General features: G+C 35.2%; 1 protein-coding gene across 1 annotated transcript in view; it reads left to right on the forward strand.

Moving 5' to 3' along the window:
- Window positions 1–20,705, forward strand: part of KCNH8 (potassium voltage-gated channel subfamily H member 8) — a 176,423-nt gene that overhangs the window by 92,674 nt on the left and 63,044 nt on the right. Inside the window, exons 6-7 of the mRNA XM_009086107.4 lie at window positions 11,485–11,642; window positions 16,813–17,020. Coding sequence (XP_009084355.1) covers window positions 11,485–11,642; window positions 16,813–17,020 — 366 coding nt within the window. The remainder of the gene's footprint in view (window positions 1–11,484; window positions 11,643–16,812; window positions 17,021–20,705) is intronic.

Genomic DNA, 20,705 nt, shown 5'->3' on the forward strand with positions numbered 1-20,705 from the left:
TAATAACAGCCCATTTTGTGACATTGTCAGGGAAGAAGATGAAGGGAAAACATAATTAGGGTTTCTCATATGAAACTAAATTTTTCACTTGATGTTTCCTGTGATAACTTGTGTGATGTTGTATTTGAGTGTACTTCCATTGTCTGTTTCCCTTTGTTATGCGTGCAAACTTTCTCAAACATCCTCCTGTAAATAAATCTTTTGCTTCCTCTAACAAAAGATAAAGTAGAATTAGTTTAGTTTTAGAATTTTTAGTCTTATGTATTCAAAAACCATAAAGAGGTGCATGAAAAAAAGCTTGTTAGCCTTAATGTCTTTTAAAAATGTATTAAAAATAGCCTAAGTGTTTTATCTGGTGAGGGCTATTACCTGCTTTATTGCACTATTTTCTTCAAAGTTTATGCTCCTGTATTTGCATAGACAGTAGCTGTGTCCTTCATTTCTGGATAGGTATGTCTGGGAGCCTGAATATCAATATTCTAAAAAGCACAATGGATCTTGGTTACTTTTCAATAATATTTTTAAAGTTTTCTGTCTTCTTGAATAAAAAAAGGCAGGAGAACATCTCACCAAGTTAATTTAATTTCATTAATAATACCCTCCCAATTGTTTAATTTTACTCTTCCATAACTATCCAGTGCAGAGGTTTTAATTTCTGCAACAGTTTTCAGATATTGCCTTTCTTTATCCATTTTGGTTTTTTAAAAATTTATTGAACATCTTGATTGAAGAAAGCAATAATATCTGAAAAATTATCAGTACTTTATTGTCTACTCACAGGACTATTTGACTAGGAGGCCTTCAAAAGGAGTTGAGATCAGTGCAATGGTTCAGTGAAAATATGCACAGGCTTTCTGGGTAATGGTAATGCATTATTTGCTGAATAACATCAAGAGGGTTTGAGTATATTGTATCTAAGGTGGCCAGAAACAACTATAGAGAGAAGAGCTCAGTTTTCTATCTCGGATCATTTAGTTTTTAGTGGAAGACAAACACTGGATAGTAATTATGGCTATAAAATGATACTTTTAATGAACAGACTGGAGAGTTGTGTTAAGTGATTGCCTGCAATATACTGCTTGGCCACCTGTGGGGGAAAAAACCTACATCTATCCCTTCCTCCACTCTCCACACACACATTGGCATCTCAAGACTTGATCTATGGTTTACACTTTCAAGAGAAAAAATTGTACTTGATTTACACTAAGATTTCCTCTATTTGTATGTATATTTCTCTCTGTCCCACCAAATATTATTTAACAAAGTGTTTTAGCAGCAATTTATGTTTTTTTAAAGCAGTATATATAATTTTTGATTTGTGTGTCATGACACTGTAGACTAAGGGAACTTGTGTGGCCATTACTATCTATCACAAATGTAAATGACTCAAAATCTTTCAAAAACTGTTTTAAATCATATGAAGTCCTTGAATCTAACATGTTTAATATGTAGAGACTTAAAACTATGGTATAAACCTTGTAGAAATGAATATAATCATTCATGACTTACGCAGTAATTCAAACATACAAACTGTACTGAAAATAAAATGTTGAATTAAATTCATTGGAATAAGATGAGAAAGTATTAAAAGCCATAAATTTTATTAGATTGTTTTAAAATTGAAAGCTTGTTTTCCTTTTTCTTTCATCTTCTTGTTCATTATTATAATGATTATCACTTCCTGTCTTTGCAAGTGCACAGAAGGATATTTAAAACAATTTCTCTCTCTGAGGGACACGTCTAAGTAAACTTTGCATTTTGAAAGGAAATGGCAGTGTCTTGAAATTTTGAAGGTGTGGTTTCAGGTTGTAATAGTCTAAAATTCAGGAAAGGACCATGGGAGTGGTTTGAAATTATCTCTGAGAATTTATTTCTAAGCAACAAAAGGTCTCCTCTGTGAATGCATATGGTCAGAGCATGTAAACAGATAGAGTCACGTTGTTGATACACCTAATATTTGAAAGAGAAGGTCATAAGAAAATGCTCATGCTCTATGAATTGCCTACTACTGTGAAAAAACAGTGCAAAATATTTATGCTGAAAAGCAGTAGAATTTTCTTAAAGATTCTCCCTCAAAGCATCAAACTCAGGTGGGCAAGAGAGCTGTAATATTAAAAATCTTTCCAATAACCTTCCTTGGATACTTGGAAGGAGAAGAGATGCTTGTCTGTGCAAAAGATCCTGTTTCCAAGCCCAAAAACAACAACCTCGACCTAAAGGAGAAAAGTGTAAGCCACAAGTGATTATTTCATGGAAGTATTTCTGTTACTTCAGGTAGATGCAGATAAGTGTTATGGTAATGGAGTAACACTGAAAATTTAACTTGTATTTCCTCTACTAACTCCTCCTTATTAGAGCTACAATCAGATAAAAGTTGTATTTTTCATTTACTATCCTATAATACAGTGATAATACAAAATTGTATTTTTCAATAAGATTAAAGTCTTTTAATCTTTTCTAGGTAATCTAATCTAGGTCATTTCCATGGAATTTATTTGATGCTTAATAGTTTACCACACTTTTTGTGAATTAGCATGTGGTCTTTTTTTCCCCTTTTTTTTTTTTGTATGATTTATGGCTATTATCTATGTGAATTGCTGTCAAACTGCATGGGGTAAGTTCTGAGAAAAATATTTCAGGTTTTCCCTTGGAACTGGTCAAAAATTGGAAATGAATGAAGCAGTTATGCCACTGCCCACTAAATATTTTACTGATTTGATCTTTACTTTGTTTGCTGCAACATTTGTGTGAAGTAAAATCTGTTCATGAAATACCCAACACCTATGTCCTCTTCGCATAAGTTGAATATAGTGAAAAGCTATATCATATGATTGATGTTTCTCCACTCTTTGGAATTACTTCTTTCTGCCATATTTCTGCAGGTTCTATTTAGAAAATTGCCCATGTAGAAATTTTCAACCTTCTGCAATCACATCTACTAGCTTCTTTTCAAAGCAGAGCTAATAGTTCATTTTCCAGAAATATTTCATATTCTTTGCTTTTCTTTTAAGACTCCAAGGTCTTTCTTTGTAGAAAAGTCAATAAGACATATTTTAGCTATTCAATATATTCGGGGATTGAGTCTGTTTTCAAAAGATACAGCATAGTATATAAGAAAAAAGTCTTTCCAGTTTAATGGTCATTATATGTGATGCTTTTCTGGTGTGTCACCTACTATGGGACTGATATTAGCTAATCACAGTTAGGCACCCTCATAGTCAGAGAAAGCAACTAAAAAGGACAAACCCCAAAGGCTAAAAATCAAAGAAGCAGGTAAAACAAATGACCCCCCTCTCTTGACATTGTGGTACTGGTCATTCCTGTCTACAGCAGCCAAAGTATTGAGTTTGATAGAACATATCATGTTAGTGCATTATCACTGACCACGTCCTTCTGGAAGGAGTGACTTTTGTTATAAAAATACCCACTCAGAAGATGCCTTCAGATTTCTTTTTTTGTATATACTAATGGGTAGTTTACCCAAGAAAAACAGTATTTCCATTTGGGTGTAACTTCAATATCACATTACTTTCCACTGTAAGAACAAATAGTGAGGAAGAGCAAATCAGACTGTCAGTTGCAGATGAATTTTGGGAGTCAGTTCTGCTATGATCCATCACACCCAAAAATGAATTTTCTTCCATTAATATCACTGAAAATGTTGTTTACTTGACAAACTTGAATGAATCAAGGCTTAGAAGATACATCATAGCACTGCCTTAGGACAGGGACTGTACCACTCCTCATGTACTGTGCAGTGATAAGCAACTTGGTGTCAAATGGGAAATAAACTCTTCTCACTGGAGAAGTTTGCCTGGTAAAACAGCTCAGTGTATTCAATCATGACTTTAAGAGCAAAAACTCTGAATTATAGTTACTCCATGCTAGCAGAAATCTCTTACTCAGAAGTCCATCATGTTGCATAATATCATGTGAATTGTGGTAAAGATTTTAAGAATTTGTAGCTTTTATCTATGTTCCTGCTGTTCATCTGATCTCTAGTCATCCAGCTAAAGCCACAAGACTTCTAAAAAAGAGCTGCTTTCAATGGAAGTGTAATGTGTCTCTTAAATGTGTTTTCCAGACTCTGTGACTGCCCACACAAACTAAATGGGGTTGTTTGCACAATATTGCACAAGTGGTAGTGACCAGGAGAAAATTATATTTGGGGTTGCACCCAAAGGAAAATAGGAGGGAGAGGTATACTTGATAACCATATTTTACATTTTTAAATGTACAGTTGATTAAGGGCTAATTCTAATCCTTTTCCATAATTTTCTTGAATGATAATGCTCCTCAATGAGATTATTTTTTTGTTTGTTTGTTTAAGGAGTGGAAAAGAACAAATTTTTCTACTTAATAAAATACCATCCCGGTAGTACAGTGATGGGTCTTGATATTCCATTTTAGATATCAAGTCCATTAGGATCTAGACATCATATCTTGGGATACTTAATTTCTTTATGTTCCAGCAGTATATAACTTGGTCCAGCTTCTTCCTTCTCATCAACACAATACACCTGAGACTTCGGTTATACCTAGTTTTGTTTCAGTTCTCTTTCAGTTCTCAAAGATTCTGACAAGAGCTAGAAATTTTCGCCATCTAGTTGAGTCTTAAATAGAAGATGTCATATTTAACCCATGTATTAAACAACATTTTTAGTGATATTAATGGAAGAAAACCCATGTATAAAGCATGTTTTCCTGAAGGACATCAACTCTTCTGCAAAGACCTTAAAGAATCCATTACTTTATTTACTTATGGCTTGTAAACCACATATTTCTATTTTTGGAGGTTTTTCCATCAACCTGCAGAAGTGACATTGCTACCTCCTGACTCTTATTTTGGGCACACTGGATTGTAATTCAACATCTGATATGACACAACCTTGCTTTGCTGCTTCGTTCCAAAATTAGATAAGAAGTATGTATTGAATACTTCTGGATTTTCTGTGAGATTATTACTAGCTTCTCTTGTTATGACATGAAACCATTTATCATTATGCTTACTATTTACACAGGAACTCAAGTTCTCTATTAGCGTTTCTTTCCTAAAACTGTATTTTCCTTCATCATGGGCACCAGTGATTTCTTTCTCTTACTCAAACAGGTCTGGGTTTTCATCACAAATTTTCTGTAGTTTACATTGATTGTTACTTAATATCTGTTCACTGTTTGATATTACCGTTATATAACTAAAAAAAGAAGAAAAAAATACTGATCCTCCACCAGCTGCAATAGGCTTTTAATAGACATAATTTTGATTATATTATTTATATAGTATGTATTTTATTATATTTAATATATTTATTACATAAAATTTCTACATTTTAGTACTTAGATTTTGGCACTTAACTTTTGCTGTGCTTTTTTTTTCTTGTAAGCTTTATTTGATTTCATTATGGCTCAAGTTCTTGCACAATGGTATAAGCCTTACTTTCTTTTCCTACATAAACCCAATTCCAGCTCCCTCACCTGATCATGTCAACCTCTGAAAGAAAATCGTCAAGCTAATTGTGGTTATAAATGTCTGGAAGATGCAGAACTGAAAAATCACACTTCCAATTGAATAAATTGTTCTTAAGAAATTTACTAGGAATGCTTATCTCAGCTGTAGAATAAAAAAAATAAGAGTTTATATAGGGACAGATAAATTGTTCTTCAAACAGTATGGCGAAAACATTTCCTGTAAACTTTCCTAAAAGGTCTCTGGCCAGATACTAATATCATTATCCTTGGATCATTAAATAAAATTAGCTAAAACAGTCTGAAAGAGCCTGCACTTTGGGGAAAGTATTACTAGCTGAGGACAATCAATGTAAAAATCGCATAAAGGAAAGTGAAAAAAAAATACAAGAAATTAGAGACAAGTCAGTTGTACCATCTAGAAGAGGGAGATAATGTAGAAAACTCTCTCTGAAAATCAGTGGGCTTAACATACCTAAATCATCCTGTTTTCAATACAGGTTTGAATGACTGCAGTCTAACAAATCATATAAACAATCTACTGCTTATATGTATGCCCCTTGCCCTAAAGGCACAGGGTTTTTAATCTCATTTAGCTCCCTGTGGAAAACAGTTCAACTGAGGTATATTACATTGCATTTTCTGAAATTTAAGACTATGTCATGGGCAGTTGTTGAATCACCCACCTAATCCTGAAATGGTATTCTTCTATAGCTTGATCACATGTTTAATCCCAGCAGGATTTCTTTTTAAACAATCAAGACTAAAGAGAGAAAAAAATGTTGTCACAGGGAAATCAGCTGCCTCAGGTAAAATAATCCTGTTTATGGGTAAAGTGGCTCAGCTGGCCTCCAGATAACTAATTTTTTTAACAGGGATTAGAAGTTGAGATTCCACAAAACACATATTGCACTTTTGGAATTTTACAAGGGGAAAGCATCTTAATGATTAATAGGTTAGCTTGCTGACTCTCAGTTTGTGGCTTTTGTTCCATTTATATCATTTAGGAAAATAATCTGCATTACACCCTAAGTAGAACCTCAATTTTTTAACTTTTTTTTTTCCCTTTGTAACATTTTTTTTTCCTTTTGTTGAACACCAGCCTCAACTGGTGTTTTCCTACTATTCCCTGCATAAATGTGTCTGTGTGTGAATGTGTGGCATAGTAGAAATCTAGAATTAGTCAAGGATGTAGCATCCCATGCAGAGCTTTAATCCAAGAGAGGTCACCAATTTCAAAACCTTATGAGCTTGCTTAGATTTCCCAGCTCTTATATGCCCAGCTATGAAATAAGTTGCCCTTTCTTAGGAATTGAGCATTGCTAGTGTGTGGATTTCACACTGGAAGCTTGTCACCAATAGGTGAGTAGAAGCCATTAGAACACTCAAATAAGCAAAGTAATTGTTTAGAGCTTTCCAGTTATAACATGTTATTGGAATGTTATGGGAATTTATCATGATTTGGAATGAAAATCTCACAGACTCATGTAGACGTGATAATTACAAACTTGGAAGACATTTGGGGGATAATGGTCCCTGTGTTCTGGTGTGTGTAATGTGTAAGAGCTTAATGGGAGCAAAATATATAAATAAATTAGGAACTGCAACTGTATATAGATTACAATTTTAAATTCATTTCATGGCTGTAAAAGCTGGGGGGTTTTTTATAAAAATGTATTTTCTATAATCTTTCAGTGTACCTTTGCATGAGTTTTAGACATATCATAGTTATTACAAGATTTTTTTTTTTTTAAAGGATGTGTGTCCACCAGTAGTGGAAATAACAGGCTGAGAGAATCCATGTAGATGGAGCTAATTAGCCATGGGATCCAGCCAGGAGAAAAATCACAGTCATGGTTTCACAAATTCACTGTTTATTATCTCTGCATGCATCTTAAGGACTTAGTGCCTAAAGGGGCTTCAGGTGTTGTGTTGTGTTGGGTTAGTAGGGAAATGTGAGCAGTCTGCAGGGTAGAGAGAAAGGGGGCTGAGAGGAGCAGGACTCAAAAAGTAGGAAGTAATTGCATCAGCAGGGATCTGTGATCAGAGGGTGTGTGGAACAGAAGCCCATTTTCCTACACAGTGTGCAAGGGTGATGTGATTCCTAGTTCCAAGCCTCTTGAAATTGGAGATCTTGGGTCCTCCCTGTTGGGTGCTTTCAGGCCAAGTTTACCTTAGTGTTCAACAGACAAAAAAGCCCCTCTCTGCTTGGAAGGCTGACACTCTTTGCTCAAGGTTCACACACAGCAGTGTGTGCAGAAATGAGTGGGGAAGGAGGAGATCATGGCTGGCTTAAGTCACATTGGTGTTTGTTAACACAACATGTGTCTGTGTTAACCACAGTATAAGGCTTGTGGAAAAGGCCATGTGGTTAAACATTATTTGAGGACCTTTCTTAAAGTTAATAGGATTGTCTAGACTTTATATTGAGTTTTAATTTGCTTGAATCCTGACTTTTTTTCTGTCAAATTTGAACTGAAATTGAATTCTATAACAAAATAAGAACTCATTTTTTTCCTAATGAAGATATTTAACTCTTTTTTCCCTCTCTACATCAAGAAAAATATGATATTTTAGATATGCCTGTGCTTGAAGATAGGTGAAATGAGAGAAGCAGTTTGATATTTTCCACTGTTCCTCCTGCTTTAGTTTTAGGCAACTTTGTAATGATATTTTTCATGTCAGAGACATTATTTAAATGCTCTGTTTTGCTATCCTGAGCACATGACATGTGTGGCTCACAAGACCAGTTAAAGTGATCCTTTCCTATCTCACAGTAAAAAAAATATTGAAATAAAATAAATTCAGGTTTTTTTCCTTTAGTAAAAATCTTTGTTATTAATGTTTGGTGAGAGGTACTAAAGCAGAAGAGAGATTGCAGTCTTTGTCCCAGCTTGAAACAATCAAACACAGCTTTAAATATGAAGTTTGCACAGGCTGAAGTTTTTGTTGGAACATACTTAAAGATAGTGTGAATACCCTTGAATACCTATGTGAATATCTTTAAGCATACTTAAAGATATTCAGATGTATCTCTTGTAGAAAAATTTTAACCCAATTATCCAAATATATTACGGTCACTTCATATAAGATTTAAGAATCAGCTAAGAGATTAAATGTCTCTCCTGCCTTGTTTACAGGTGTAAACTTAAAATTGTTGCCCTTCACGTTGTAGGAAATGATTAAAACTCACCTCATCTGAGAGCATTTGGAACAAACTCAGCACTACAGAAAACCATTAGTTTTGAATCCCTTGAGTTATCTGGAATCTCCAAAGCTTTACATTATTGATGCTTAGATTGAATTTCAGATTGTTCTTTCAATTGTCAACAGTTTGTAGAAGCTGCTGCACAATATGATTAACAAACAATCTCTAAAATATTAAATAATGCATTACAGTTTTCTATTTTTACATTAGTAAAGAAATTATTAATGATAAGAAAATATTAATTAAAAAAATATTCACTTTCTTAACAGAAATCCCCCCCAAAATTGTGGAATATGTAATTCCTAGAAATAATACAATCTCTCAGAAGAAATGGTCATTTCTAACCTTGTTTTAAAGATTTTGTTGTACTCTTAAAAGTTTCTTGCCTCAGGAGTTCTTTTCTTGTGTTTTCCCTTACAGATTTCTCAGTAAGTACTTTAGCACAGCAGTTAAGCTGTAAATAAAATTGCTCAGATGAAGAAACTGTTTACACCCAAGTATAGCTCAGAAAGTTGTTAAGAAATACAAGATGGGCCACTCTTACTTCCCACACTCTGGACTTTTATCTAATAAGCTGGATGCAGAAAGAAGCACTTAACATTTCCTATTTTCTTTTTTTTTCTTTTCTTTTCTTTTTTTTTTTTTTTTTTTAATATAGCTATTTTCTGGGGCTGTTGCCCTAAAATGCTTTGATAGGATGGCAGAAAAGGGTGCAGTGCAGAAAACCTCTAATCTCCTCAATTTTGAACAGTGAATTGCATATGCACATTGATAAGCCTTTGGTGTACTGGATGTATTAAATTTAAAGCAAGAATTTATCTCCTTTTCTGTTAAAGCTTTAGTGGTTTCACAGACACTAATGGGCAATAAATAAGCAAATACTTTTTCTGACTTTAAAAACTACACTTTGGAGTTTGTGACACAAATGAGAATGAGCAGTTTCAAAATACTAGTGATGCAAATATCTTTATCTTTCTTATTGCTATGAAACAAATCTTCATGAAGGTGTTCTGCATGTGCCTGGTGTTGCCATACTGATCTGGAAATGTGGCTAGTAACCAAACTGTCTATAAAAAGCATCTGTGGAGTTAAACTCACTGCCTTGCTCATTATGAACCATGTGAAATTATGCTATATTCCCATCTTGGTTGTATTATTGAAAATTTCATAACATTTTTGCAGCATTAAGAGTGCAGGGACAGCTGAGACTACTTAATGAGGTAATCTAAAATTATTATATCTCTGATTTCACTTATATGTTCTCTTCAGCCTGAGGACCTGCTTGAAGGAAAACATTCTTAAACCATGAACCAATTATAATCTGCAACACCTCAGTCCATGAACCAGACACCTGCCAATGTGTGTTTAGGTCACTTTGTGTTACTTTGGGTTTTGCATTAAATCCTAAAATAAAAAAAATGCAGAATCAAATGATTCTGTGCCAAAAAACTGGGAAATTCCTAGAAGATTTCATTAATTTAGAAATTTCATTAATTGACTCTACTGGTTCAAAGGGAGGTAGAAGCCAAGGTCAAATTGTTAGAAATAGAATAGGTTTATTACTAGCAAAGTACAGATTAACCACTATGACAAGTGTTCATAGCAGGCTGTCTAGCTTCCAGCTGCAGAAGACAGCATAAAAATTTTCTGCTAGTGAAACCTGGCAAATTATTATTCTTCAGACCCAGAACATTAGAACTTGGGATTTGATCAAAGTTTATCTTGAATGAATCTTTTCTGATACCCCCAAGGAGTGATCCAACATGATTTTCTCTGTGTGCTGAACCTCTCTTGTCTTTTGTCCCCAGAAGGGAGGAAAAAGATAGTTTCCTGTTTCCTTGAATATTGTGGGTAACAGGCTTGAAGAAAAGGTCATACTTTATGCAGTTCTAGTGTAGCCTACCTAAAGAACTTCTAGGGAGAAATGCAGATCAATCTCTTTTTTCCCCCTAAAGCTATCTTGCTGTAAAACACCAGCCTTAATGGTTGGCTGCATTCTCTTCTGACTGTGTAAAAGTTTTGTGAGTGGTTCTCACTAATGTTAGTAGAAACAGGGTGCATAGCTTGAGGACAGATTATAGTCTTTGTCTTGTAGGACATGAAAATAATTGAGACTTTGTTGTCAAGACCTGGAGGGATTTTTTAAGTGCTAATGTGTTTTGGCAAGACCCGTCAAAAGTACATCTCATACTGAAAGACACTCATCCTGGAATGTTAGATGGGAACATGCAAAATACACAAGTCACCAGGCAATTCATATCACTTTTGTGATCTTCACCATAGCCCAAAAAACCTTTTGTTCGAGTGTGTTCAGCATTTTTCAGCTGATAAAAAAATGGTTATCCTTGAGGATGACATTTGTCATCTGTGCTAAGTAGTTATCATTAAAAGAGCTTAAAACACATCTTTTAAATAAAATAATTGATGATTTTTTTTCAAAAAATGTAAGAAAATTTTATTAACAAAATAATACCCTTATTTTTTTCATTTAGAAAAATACCAATATTTGTACAGTTTAAAGAGCAACGTGTAGATGTTGTTTTTTTAATTCAACCCCCCTTTTAAAAAGTGAGTGATAAATGTTTTAGACATTTTGTTTAATCCTTGAGAAGAATAATGCATTCATTGGTTTAACGCTGTGTAGGTACATCTCTTACTACCATGGGGTTTTTTTTTGGTTTTGTATTAGATTATTCACCTGGCATTTATAATGTAGAAGAAAACCAATCAGCAATATTCTGTATTCCTGGTGTTGTGCCCAGGAATTAAGAAATCACTGTCTCTGATTCTGTTCATTCTTTGTCAAGCAGATATTATTTTAAATTTCCGAACAACGTATGTCAGCAAGTCTGGCCAAGTGATATTTGAAGCAAGATCTATTTGTATCCACTATGTGACTACGTGGTTTATCATTGACTTAATTGCTGCACTTCCTTTTGATCTTCTTTATGCTTTCAACGTCACTGTGGTAAGTACTAACCTGTCTTCTTAACTGCTCTCTTTTTTCAAGAAGGGGTTTGTTGATGTGGGGTTTTTTTCAACAGATCTGGAGGCTGCAACTGAATTAACTAAAATACTTAGGTGTCTTTTACAGCTTTGTGGTGTATTTTCACCCTGGATGTACCAACTTTTTATTTCAATTATCTTTGCTTTGTAAACGGTTGCATCTTTGTTAACTTCATGTCTAATTACTCAAATACAGTTTGCTATGACTTTTGCTCTCTTATGGTGTAAAAATTCAGTCCTTAATTTTTCAAGACTCACACATTTTTACTGTGGTAAAATAAGTCACTGTCAGGGTCAACATGTTTATTTAGCCAGGAATCCTCTTTCTCTTTATTTGTGAGAATTTTCATGCAAAAAATTACAGCATGACTACTAATTTTTTGTATGTTCTAACACGTATTGCTTACAATTGTCACTTTGGTTTCAATTCATCCTTTTTTTTTTTTTTAGGAATGTAATGACAAAAAGCTTAATCTGCTTCAAAAATATTTGTTCTAAAATTAGGTGATGTCACAATCATGATGGATTACATTTGCATTGGCTTACTTATGCTAAAACAAAGGTTTTTATTCTGCTAGCCCTACTGGATTTTGTAGAGTAGGGATCTACAAAGATAAATTGCAATAAACAAACAAGCAAACAATCCCCCCCCCAAAAATGCAAACACCTCCTGCCCCTCTGAATCAAAAGGTTTAGATTTTGAAAAAAATATCAACAGACGTTTCTTAATTTTGTGGATTTTTGTCCTAAAAGACTAAGGTTATCAGCTGACCACTTTCTAATTCCCATTATTTTGATCTTTCATAAACAGATGCACTTAATCTCAATTTTATTAAAAGTGAGTTGCAGACTAGTACAGGAGATGATAGGATAAACACATACCAAAAAAACCCAACAAACATAGAAAAACACTAGTCAGGAAGGGTCCCATAAAAGGTGTCATGCTTGATTTTATAATTTAATTTCATTTCCTTCAATGAACTCCCTTTTCATGTCATTTATTACATAAAGAACCATCAATCTGATGCTAGTGCAGATGTTTTTTAGAACCTGATAGTTTCACATTGTTGACAGTTTCCTTATAAGAAATGGGTAATCTCTCATTTCAATACATTACTATCTCAGTTTAACCCTTACACTCCAACCAAACAGCCAGCATAATAATGTTGGCTTAATTTCTATTATTAATTTTCATTAAGTTAACCATGTTTACTTTTTAAGTCAAAGAAAAAATTAAAAAACCTGAAAACAAATTTTTGTTCCCAATGGAAAGACTGATAAGATTTCTGTACTTAATTCTGGAAAAGAAAGAACTATCCAATGATTATTTTTTACAATTAAAGTGTCACATTATTAAAAATGCTGCCATAATATGATTAGTACACATCTCCTGTCGTACTTTTAAGCTTTTTCCCTTAATGAGACCTCTGTATGATTCCTTGATGGGAACACAGAGCCTTACTGTATCATATCTCCTGTTGTGACAAGACTTGGCAACTGTTAATATAAACCTCAAGATAACAATGACTTATCAACTGTCTCAGAATGGGGGGGGAGGTGTTAATCACGCTACGCTGTTTTCAGACTTCACGATTTAATAAGCCATTTCCTCGTGTCTGTTCTCAGATTTTCACTTCATCGACTTTCAGATGTTGCCTCAGCAGAACGGTGAGAAGGGGCATCAGGGAGCATCTCACCCCTTTGCTGCTCAGGCCCCGGCACAAGGGCCAAACCTTTAGGGAGGCCCTAAATTCTGCCAGCCATAGGTATAGTGCCATACATACCTGTGTATGTATGGCACAGATATGTCACCCCCCCAGCTGGAGATTGATGGAGCCAGAGTGCATGTAAATGCTGTGGAGTCGTTAGCTGGTTTTGTATATATTTTGTAAGTTAAGCTGTATGAGTTGGCTCTACTGCCTTTACACCTTACCTGGATTCTGCCCTAGAGTTAAAATCAGGGACTCTTTGGGGATGTGAGACCACTGGCACAATCCTGCCTATCCTCAGTGTGTGCCGAGACCCCAGCTCCTTCCACCCTTGTGTTCATCTAACATAAAGGTTCCCTTAATTTGGAAAATATGGTTTCAAATATTGCCATAAAAACCAGGCCATTAAGCCCTAGTTATAATGATTGAATTGCTCTTTTTTGAGTAGCTATTGAGGGTTGTAGGGCAAGAGTGTCATTTTTGAGGAATAGCAAGTAACCAGGTGGACAAAAAATGATTAAAAATCTCTCCCACCAGTCATTTCTTAAAATGTATCCTGTTTCTTCATTAATTCATTTTTTGTGTAGGAGATGACTCTTCCAAGCAGAGAACTTGGTTTGTTGCAGCTTTATTTCAGCTTTATTTTTTATTACAACTTTATTTTTTAATTCATCATTGGTTTGTAGCAACTTTATTTTTTGTCAGTACTTCTCAGGACTATGCTGATTGAGTTCGTGTTAGTCTCAGATAAAATTCTGTCCTTGTCCTTTTGACAGAAAAAGGTTAACCCAGCTAGTCTAAAATGATTAAGAAAACGGAAAATTTTGATGATTTTATATCTGTGGACAAAGAAAAATCTATGCAGGCACAAGTATGAGAGCTGACTCCTTATTTTGTCTTCCTAAATTTGTGGCATAGAAAAAGAAGCTGCCTGATGGCATTTTAGATCTTCCAATGACATATTGGGCACAATACCAGAGGAGCATTTGGCATGACTAATGAGAAAATTCGGAGTAATAATACATGATTAATTACATCTGTGTTCAATTTTATGAAGAAATGATTTTGAAATAGGGCAGTTCTTAGGCCTTAAAATGAAACCTGCTTCCACATTAAAAAGCATATTATGATATATGATTCATGTCTTTATATCTGTAGCTTAACGAAAATGGTCAGAATTTAGGGAAGACTGATAACTGGCAGGGCACATATAGAATTATAACAGTCCTTTTGCAATTTCTTGTTTGTAGGAATCTTAAAAAAATAATGAAATAATTTCTCCAAAGCTATCATTATTTAATTGTGGTGTTTTACAATGTAGGCTCCCATGGGAAGATGAAGGCTCCAACGTGTAGGCCATAGCACATACACAATCATTATATAAAAAGACATTATACAAATATTTGTATGTTACTGCTACACCTTGAAGAGTCAGTCATGAATAGGGACCCATTTATGTTATAAGTGCAACAGAACCATGTTTGGTTCAAACAAGCTGATGAGAGATAAGAAAAGGAAACTTTGTGGAATGAATTACCACTGAAACAGTGGCGGTTGGTACAGTTTCATGGCAGTTAAAGAATAACTATAAATTAAACCTATATGATTGTAATACTATAAACCTGGCAATTACTTTAAATATTTTGCAGCCTTCTGCCCTAGATTTGCAGATATTCTTGGGCTTAAGGTCACAGACATAACTAATTCTCTGACACTGTAGATGGAGAATGACATAGAAATGAAATGCAAGAAACAACCTTGTAAATATTTGTGCGCTCAAATGTCAGACCTTATTTTAACAATGTTTTTTGAAAAATGCCATATTTTTTGTTGATTTTCTTTTTTCCTTTCTATGTACATGAAAAAAATGTAAAGGTTCCTGAGGACAAAAAAAAAAAACACATTAAATAATAGGCTGCAAATATTGCCCTTTGAAGTGGTTCATGGGAGAAGTACTTATGCACTACCAAAACTGTAGTGACAGAAAAACATAGTGCTTGTAGATTCTTTATTTTCTTCTTTACAGGTTTCTCAAATGCTTAATTCCTGAGAGTGGAATATAATCAATGAGTTGTTAAATCTTTGAAAAAATCAAAAGCACCTGATGTTACAAAATATGTCAGTCACCTAGATCTAGCTGTTGGTGAATCCATGCCAATAAAATTTAGATTTCAGATTATTAGCTTTGGTAACAGAAAGGCTGAGCATCAGGGTATTCTGGATTAGCAAAAGCAAAAGGATATTTATTGAGCTGTGTTTTTTAGGCTTGCTTTTGGGAGAGCTCTTTACTGTGCTCTGGGAGTGCTGTGGCAAGACACGTCAAGTCTGATATTACTTTTCCAACTGATGTGGGCATCCTGTATCAAGGAGGCCTTAATCCTACTGTTTCATTAATGAAGAAAAAAAAAAGATTACAGTTAACAAAAATTATGGCTATTTAATCTTAGACAAATACATTAAAACTGCTTGTATCCTAACCTGTATATTTTTTTGCTAACTTTGCCCAGCAGCTGAAGCATAAGCCAAGTACATTCCCTGAAAAGCTGTGGGCTGTGCACAATATGGTATGGATGTAGGTTGCAGGATGCTTTGGAAGGGTTTGGGTCATCCAGAGACTGCTTTATGCTGGAACTCCTCTAAAGCCAAAGCCATATACTTTATAAACTGATGTATACTTAGGGTGCTGAGCAGATTAGGCGCTGCTTTTGCCACATACACTTGAAAGGTAATAATATTTTAGTTAAGGAATTTGGGAAGCAGTATTAGAAGTTTTAATGAAAGCTTTTTTGGACTACTGCCCAGGTCCCTGAACACAGGGTTAAATCTCAAGAAGAAATCTGAGCCTTCTCTAACTTCTCTGCTTTATTGTTCTGCAAAATATCTGCTACTTGGTATTGCTTCTTCCATGCTAAATTATAGGCTGGTTTCATCTCGTACACAGTTAAATTAGGTCTGCTGTTAGCTAAAGCTGAAAATCATTGTGTGCTTGAAGATACTTCTTTTGTGGTTTCATATTGCAATCAAATGATCTTTGGTCAGTTTGGCAATTGTCTTTCTCTTCTAGAGCTGGGAAGAATCAATTTTTCACAGACACAGATTTTTAAGCTAAATCTGAAAGAAGACTGCATGAAAAAAAGATAACATGAAAAATCTAGTATTTCAAGTTTGTTTGGTTTATATCAGAAATAGTAATTGTGTATTTACACATGAAAATTTCACACTTTTTTTTTTTTAAAGCATCTTTGTTGTTCTCGGGTGTCTTAAGATTTAGCCTAGTCAGCTGTGCAGCTGAATGAAGAGTGGGCAACATTTCATAGAGCTTTAGAATTTCCTGCCTTGAAACAAGAGGACTGTGTGATAGAAGTAAGCTGCTGCCAAGCTGTTTGGGTGCTGACAAGTGGTTTTCTCTCCCCCTTCTCCCAGGTTTCCCTCGTCCACCTTCTGAAAACCGTGCGGCTCCTGCGCCTGCTGCGCCTCCTGCAGAAGCTGGATCGCTACTCCCAGCACAGCACAATCGTCCTCACGCTCCTCATGTCCATGTTTGCCTTGCTTGCTCACTGGATGGCCTGCATCTGGTATGTCATAGGGAAAAGGGAGATGGAGCAGAACAACCCCCTTACTTGGGACATCGGTAAGTTCTTCCTTCCCGCATGGATATACGCACGCACGTGTATATATCCATAAATGAGGGTAAATATATAAAAATACGTGTATAAATCACTCAGAATTTCAGGTTTTATTCAATCTTATACCATTATTTAGTGCTGTTTGCAGAGAAAAGGAAGAGACTGTCACTCTCTAAATTTCTGATCAATCTGAAGAAGAGGGTTAAAAAAAATCAGTTGGAAAAAATACAAAATTATTTTAGATTTTTAAGAGTGATTCAAAGTTCGGAAAATTCAGGAACTGTGTAGGAAACTACGAGACAGACTGCCTAGAAGAATAGATTAGACAACTCATCCTGGTTTCGCAAATTAGGAAAATTCATCAACCAAAACATTCCCTCAAGTGTGCAGATTATTTCTTCTTATGCATTGAAACAGATAGGCCCTGAAATGTCTTTAAGTTAAAAACTCTCTCTGAAATTACTGCCTAGAGGATCTGCAGGCCTAGATTTTTGTAGAGCAGATGAGGTGTTTGTTAATGGAATGCTCAATCTTCATCCAATCTTTAGTTTCTACCCCAGCCTTCATTCTGACCTGAGTGTTCCACGTTAACTCTTCAGAAGTCAAGATTTTCATTTTTTGTAATGAATCATCTTCCATAAACAAAATTTATGTAAAGGTGAGACAGTTTCCCAAGACAAAAAACATTTGGGGTGGGGAAAATAATGCAAACACCGGTGACCAAAGGCTCAGTGATATGCATTCAAACTGCAGATTGCCCTATTTTTATCTCCTTTAATTTGTTTGGTTTTTCTTAGTCCCATTATAATCTGTCTAAACATCACTTAATTAGGATAACTCTGAGGGAAAAATAACAATCATATAAAATGTTTAACCTCAGAGAAGCGAGGATGCTGGGTCAGGAGGAAAAAAAGAAGAAAGGAGAAAGTTCAGGAAATATGTGTTTCTAGTTTTTCAATAGGTTACTTTAAGATTTGTGGAGTCTTCTTATTCTTCTAAGTTGATTGTTGATTTGTCTTTTCATTTATAAACCAGGTCTGTGCCCTGCTGCTGAACTCTTTATAGAGAGCAAACTTCTGACAAAAAAGACTGCAGCTCTAGGGGAGAATATACAAAGAAAGCCCACTGTGCAAAAATTGGTCAAATACCACAAACAGAGAAACAAATCCAGATAATAATAATAATGATAATAATGTCTCTGGTGGGAAGCAGCTCTGAAGGCACTTTGTCAGCTTATGTAGGCCACAAACAATAGCTGCTTTCAAAGCATTCATTGCAGTCCAAATGATGATGGTGGGCTGCAGCCTTGCTCCCTGGGTAGGGCTGTTGGCCATGCTCCCCATGCTCCTTTTTCCCTGAGGCAAGGCCACCTTCAGAAAACTCTCCTCATATACCCTGGGGCTCTTGGCATTTATTACTATGAAAGCATTAACCTTCACCCATTAGTTTTGTCCTTTCTTGGGTGACAGCAGTAAAAACCAAATGTCCCAACAACCTCCCTAGAACCAATCCCAGTTTAACTGAAACAGAGACATTTCCCAGAAGTCCCATTTGTGTCTCGGTGCAGGGGGTTCTATCCGGGTTATCACAATCTTCCCATGGGCTTCCCAGGCTGGAACTGCTCCTTAACAGCCCCTCACCATCCACTTACCCCAGCCTGCCACAGTCAGGGACATTCCCTGGACATCTGTAGGTAGTGCCTTTCCACACTGGATGGGCTAAAGCACTTAGTGGTTTGTGCTTCCAGGCTTTCACCTTCTACATGGAAAAAGGGCTTTTCTGTCGGGCTTTTCTGTCGGGCATTCTTTTAGGGTTTTTCTTTCCTAAAGGTATGAGTTTGCATTTTTGCCTGGAAGGCTGTTCCACCACCTTCATGGATGGTCTCTAAAATATTTAGAGGCTATAAATTTATAATAAAAATTATACTGCAATGACTCCTGTAATGCTCTTACAGATATTAGTTCTAGAGCTAAGTTAAATAATTTATAGCTTTGGGGATTTGTTTGGATGGTTTTTTGTTTGTTTGGTGGGTTTTTTTAAAATGAAATGGTTTTAAAATGTTAAGGTTTTAAAATGTTAAAATATTAGATACTGGTTGAAAGAAAAGAGCTCAGAAAATTCCAGATATCTGTCATGAAACTGTTGTTTTGCAAGGACCACTCCAGCATTGACAGAATTTCTGGTTAAGCTTATGTGTCACATATATGAGCACAAAAATTTAGATTATTTAATTTTTTCAATCAGTACAAATTCTGCTGCTCTCCACATGCAAATCACTTGCTGATGAAACACAATGAAATTAAGTCTTGGTCCTCTGAGTATCTTTTGCTGTTCTGGTGATTATATGTAGCCAGCCTTTCTTTGTCATTTAAGAAAACTTCAAATGACAAGTTCACTACACCTCATAGCATCCACACTGGGGATATTTTGAGGGGAGAATAGTAGTTGTAATTTAGAGTATGAGTGATTAAGCAAAGTAAAATGAGGTCTGGAAATTATAATAAATCATAAGCAAATAATGCACACAGGAGAAATCTTGCTAGGAGTATAATTAAGGTAGTATTACTGTAAAGCACTGAGGATATTCTGTTCTCCTAAAGCAAGACCTCAGCTGAAAAATTTGTGCTGTTTTGAAGAGCATGTCAAAGAGGTTTCTTACTTCAGGCAATGCAGTAGAATAAGATCATATCTTATACTTGCAGGTTTTAATTTTTTAACTTTTAATTTCTATATATCAATACTAGAACTGGAGACTCGAGTTTACATCAATGCATCATACACAGAGTTTATTTCAGCTTCTGAGAGGCTTTCTAATGTCAAACATTTAAAAATGCTATACAAATATTATAATTCCTATACTTTTTTTTTTTTTTTAATTAAAGGAAATGTGTCTCTTCCTTGGAAATTCTATTTTACATTCTTCACTGGAATGTCTCAGGAATGTTTCACATCACTTGAAAACAGTATGGCACCATGAGTAAGGATGCTGCAATGTATGGAATAGCTGAAATATGGGGATGGGTTTATTCTAAGAAAGGAAAATTGTGCCTGGAACGAAAAGAAGATTCATTTGCTTTTTATGTTTGCTGCTATTTTGAGGGGGTAGAGGCAGAGGGAGAAAAAAGCTATCAGCTTTTACTTAGTCCGTTTAGTGCTTCCTCAGACAACCTGTAGCACAGATTTCAAGACTGAAGTTTGCTAACACTTAAAGCAAACATTTTAAAGCTGCAGTACTGTTAACACAACACTTTGAACCTTGCTGTGCCATCAGATATGCACCATGGCCCAGATCTAGCAGCATTTCCTTCTGTGTATCCATTTCTCTAGCTAATTTAAACAACTGTGGTGCTTAATTTGCATTTGAATTGGGGCAATGGGAGTGATAACATTGCTCCTATGAAAACACCCAGAACAGAAAATGGCATTTGCTTTGTTCTTCCTGGACCTAATTGTAAGCCTTTATTTCACTTTTTGTCCTTATTCAGGCAACATTCCCATGGCAAACAATTTAAAAACATGGTTGTATTCACAAATTTAGCCACGTGGTTGTACAGTGAAAAAGACAAAGTGTCTGGGTTTATTACTGATGAACTGTCCTGATGTGAGGGCATTGGGACAGAACGGTAAAAACTGGATCTCTTGCTTAGCTCTAGTACTGCTAGATTTAACTGATTACATTATTTGAAAGAT

Source organism: Serinus canaria, chromosome 2, assembly GCF_022539315.1.
Source record: "Serinus canaria isolate serCan28SL12 chromosome 2, serCan2020, whole genome shotgun sequence".
NCBI lineage: Eukaryota > Metazoa > Chordata > Aves > Passeriformes > Fringillidae > Serinus > Serinus canaria.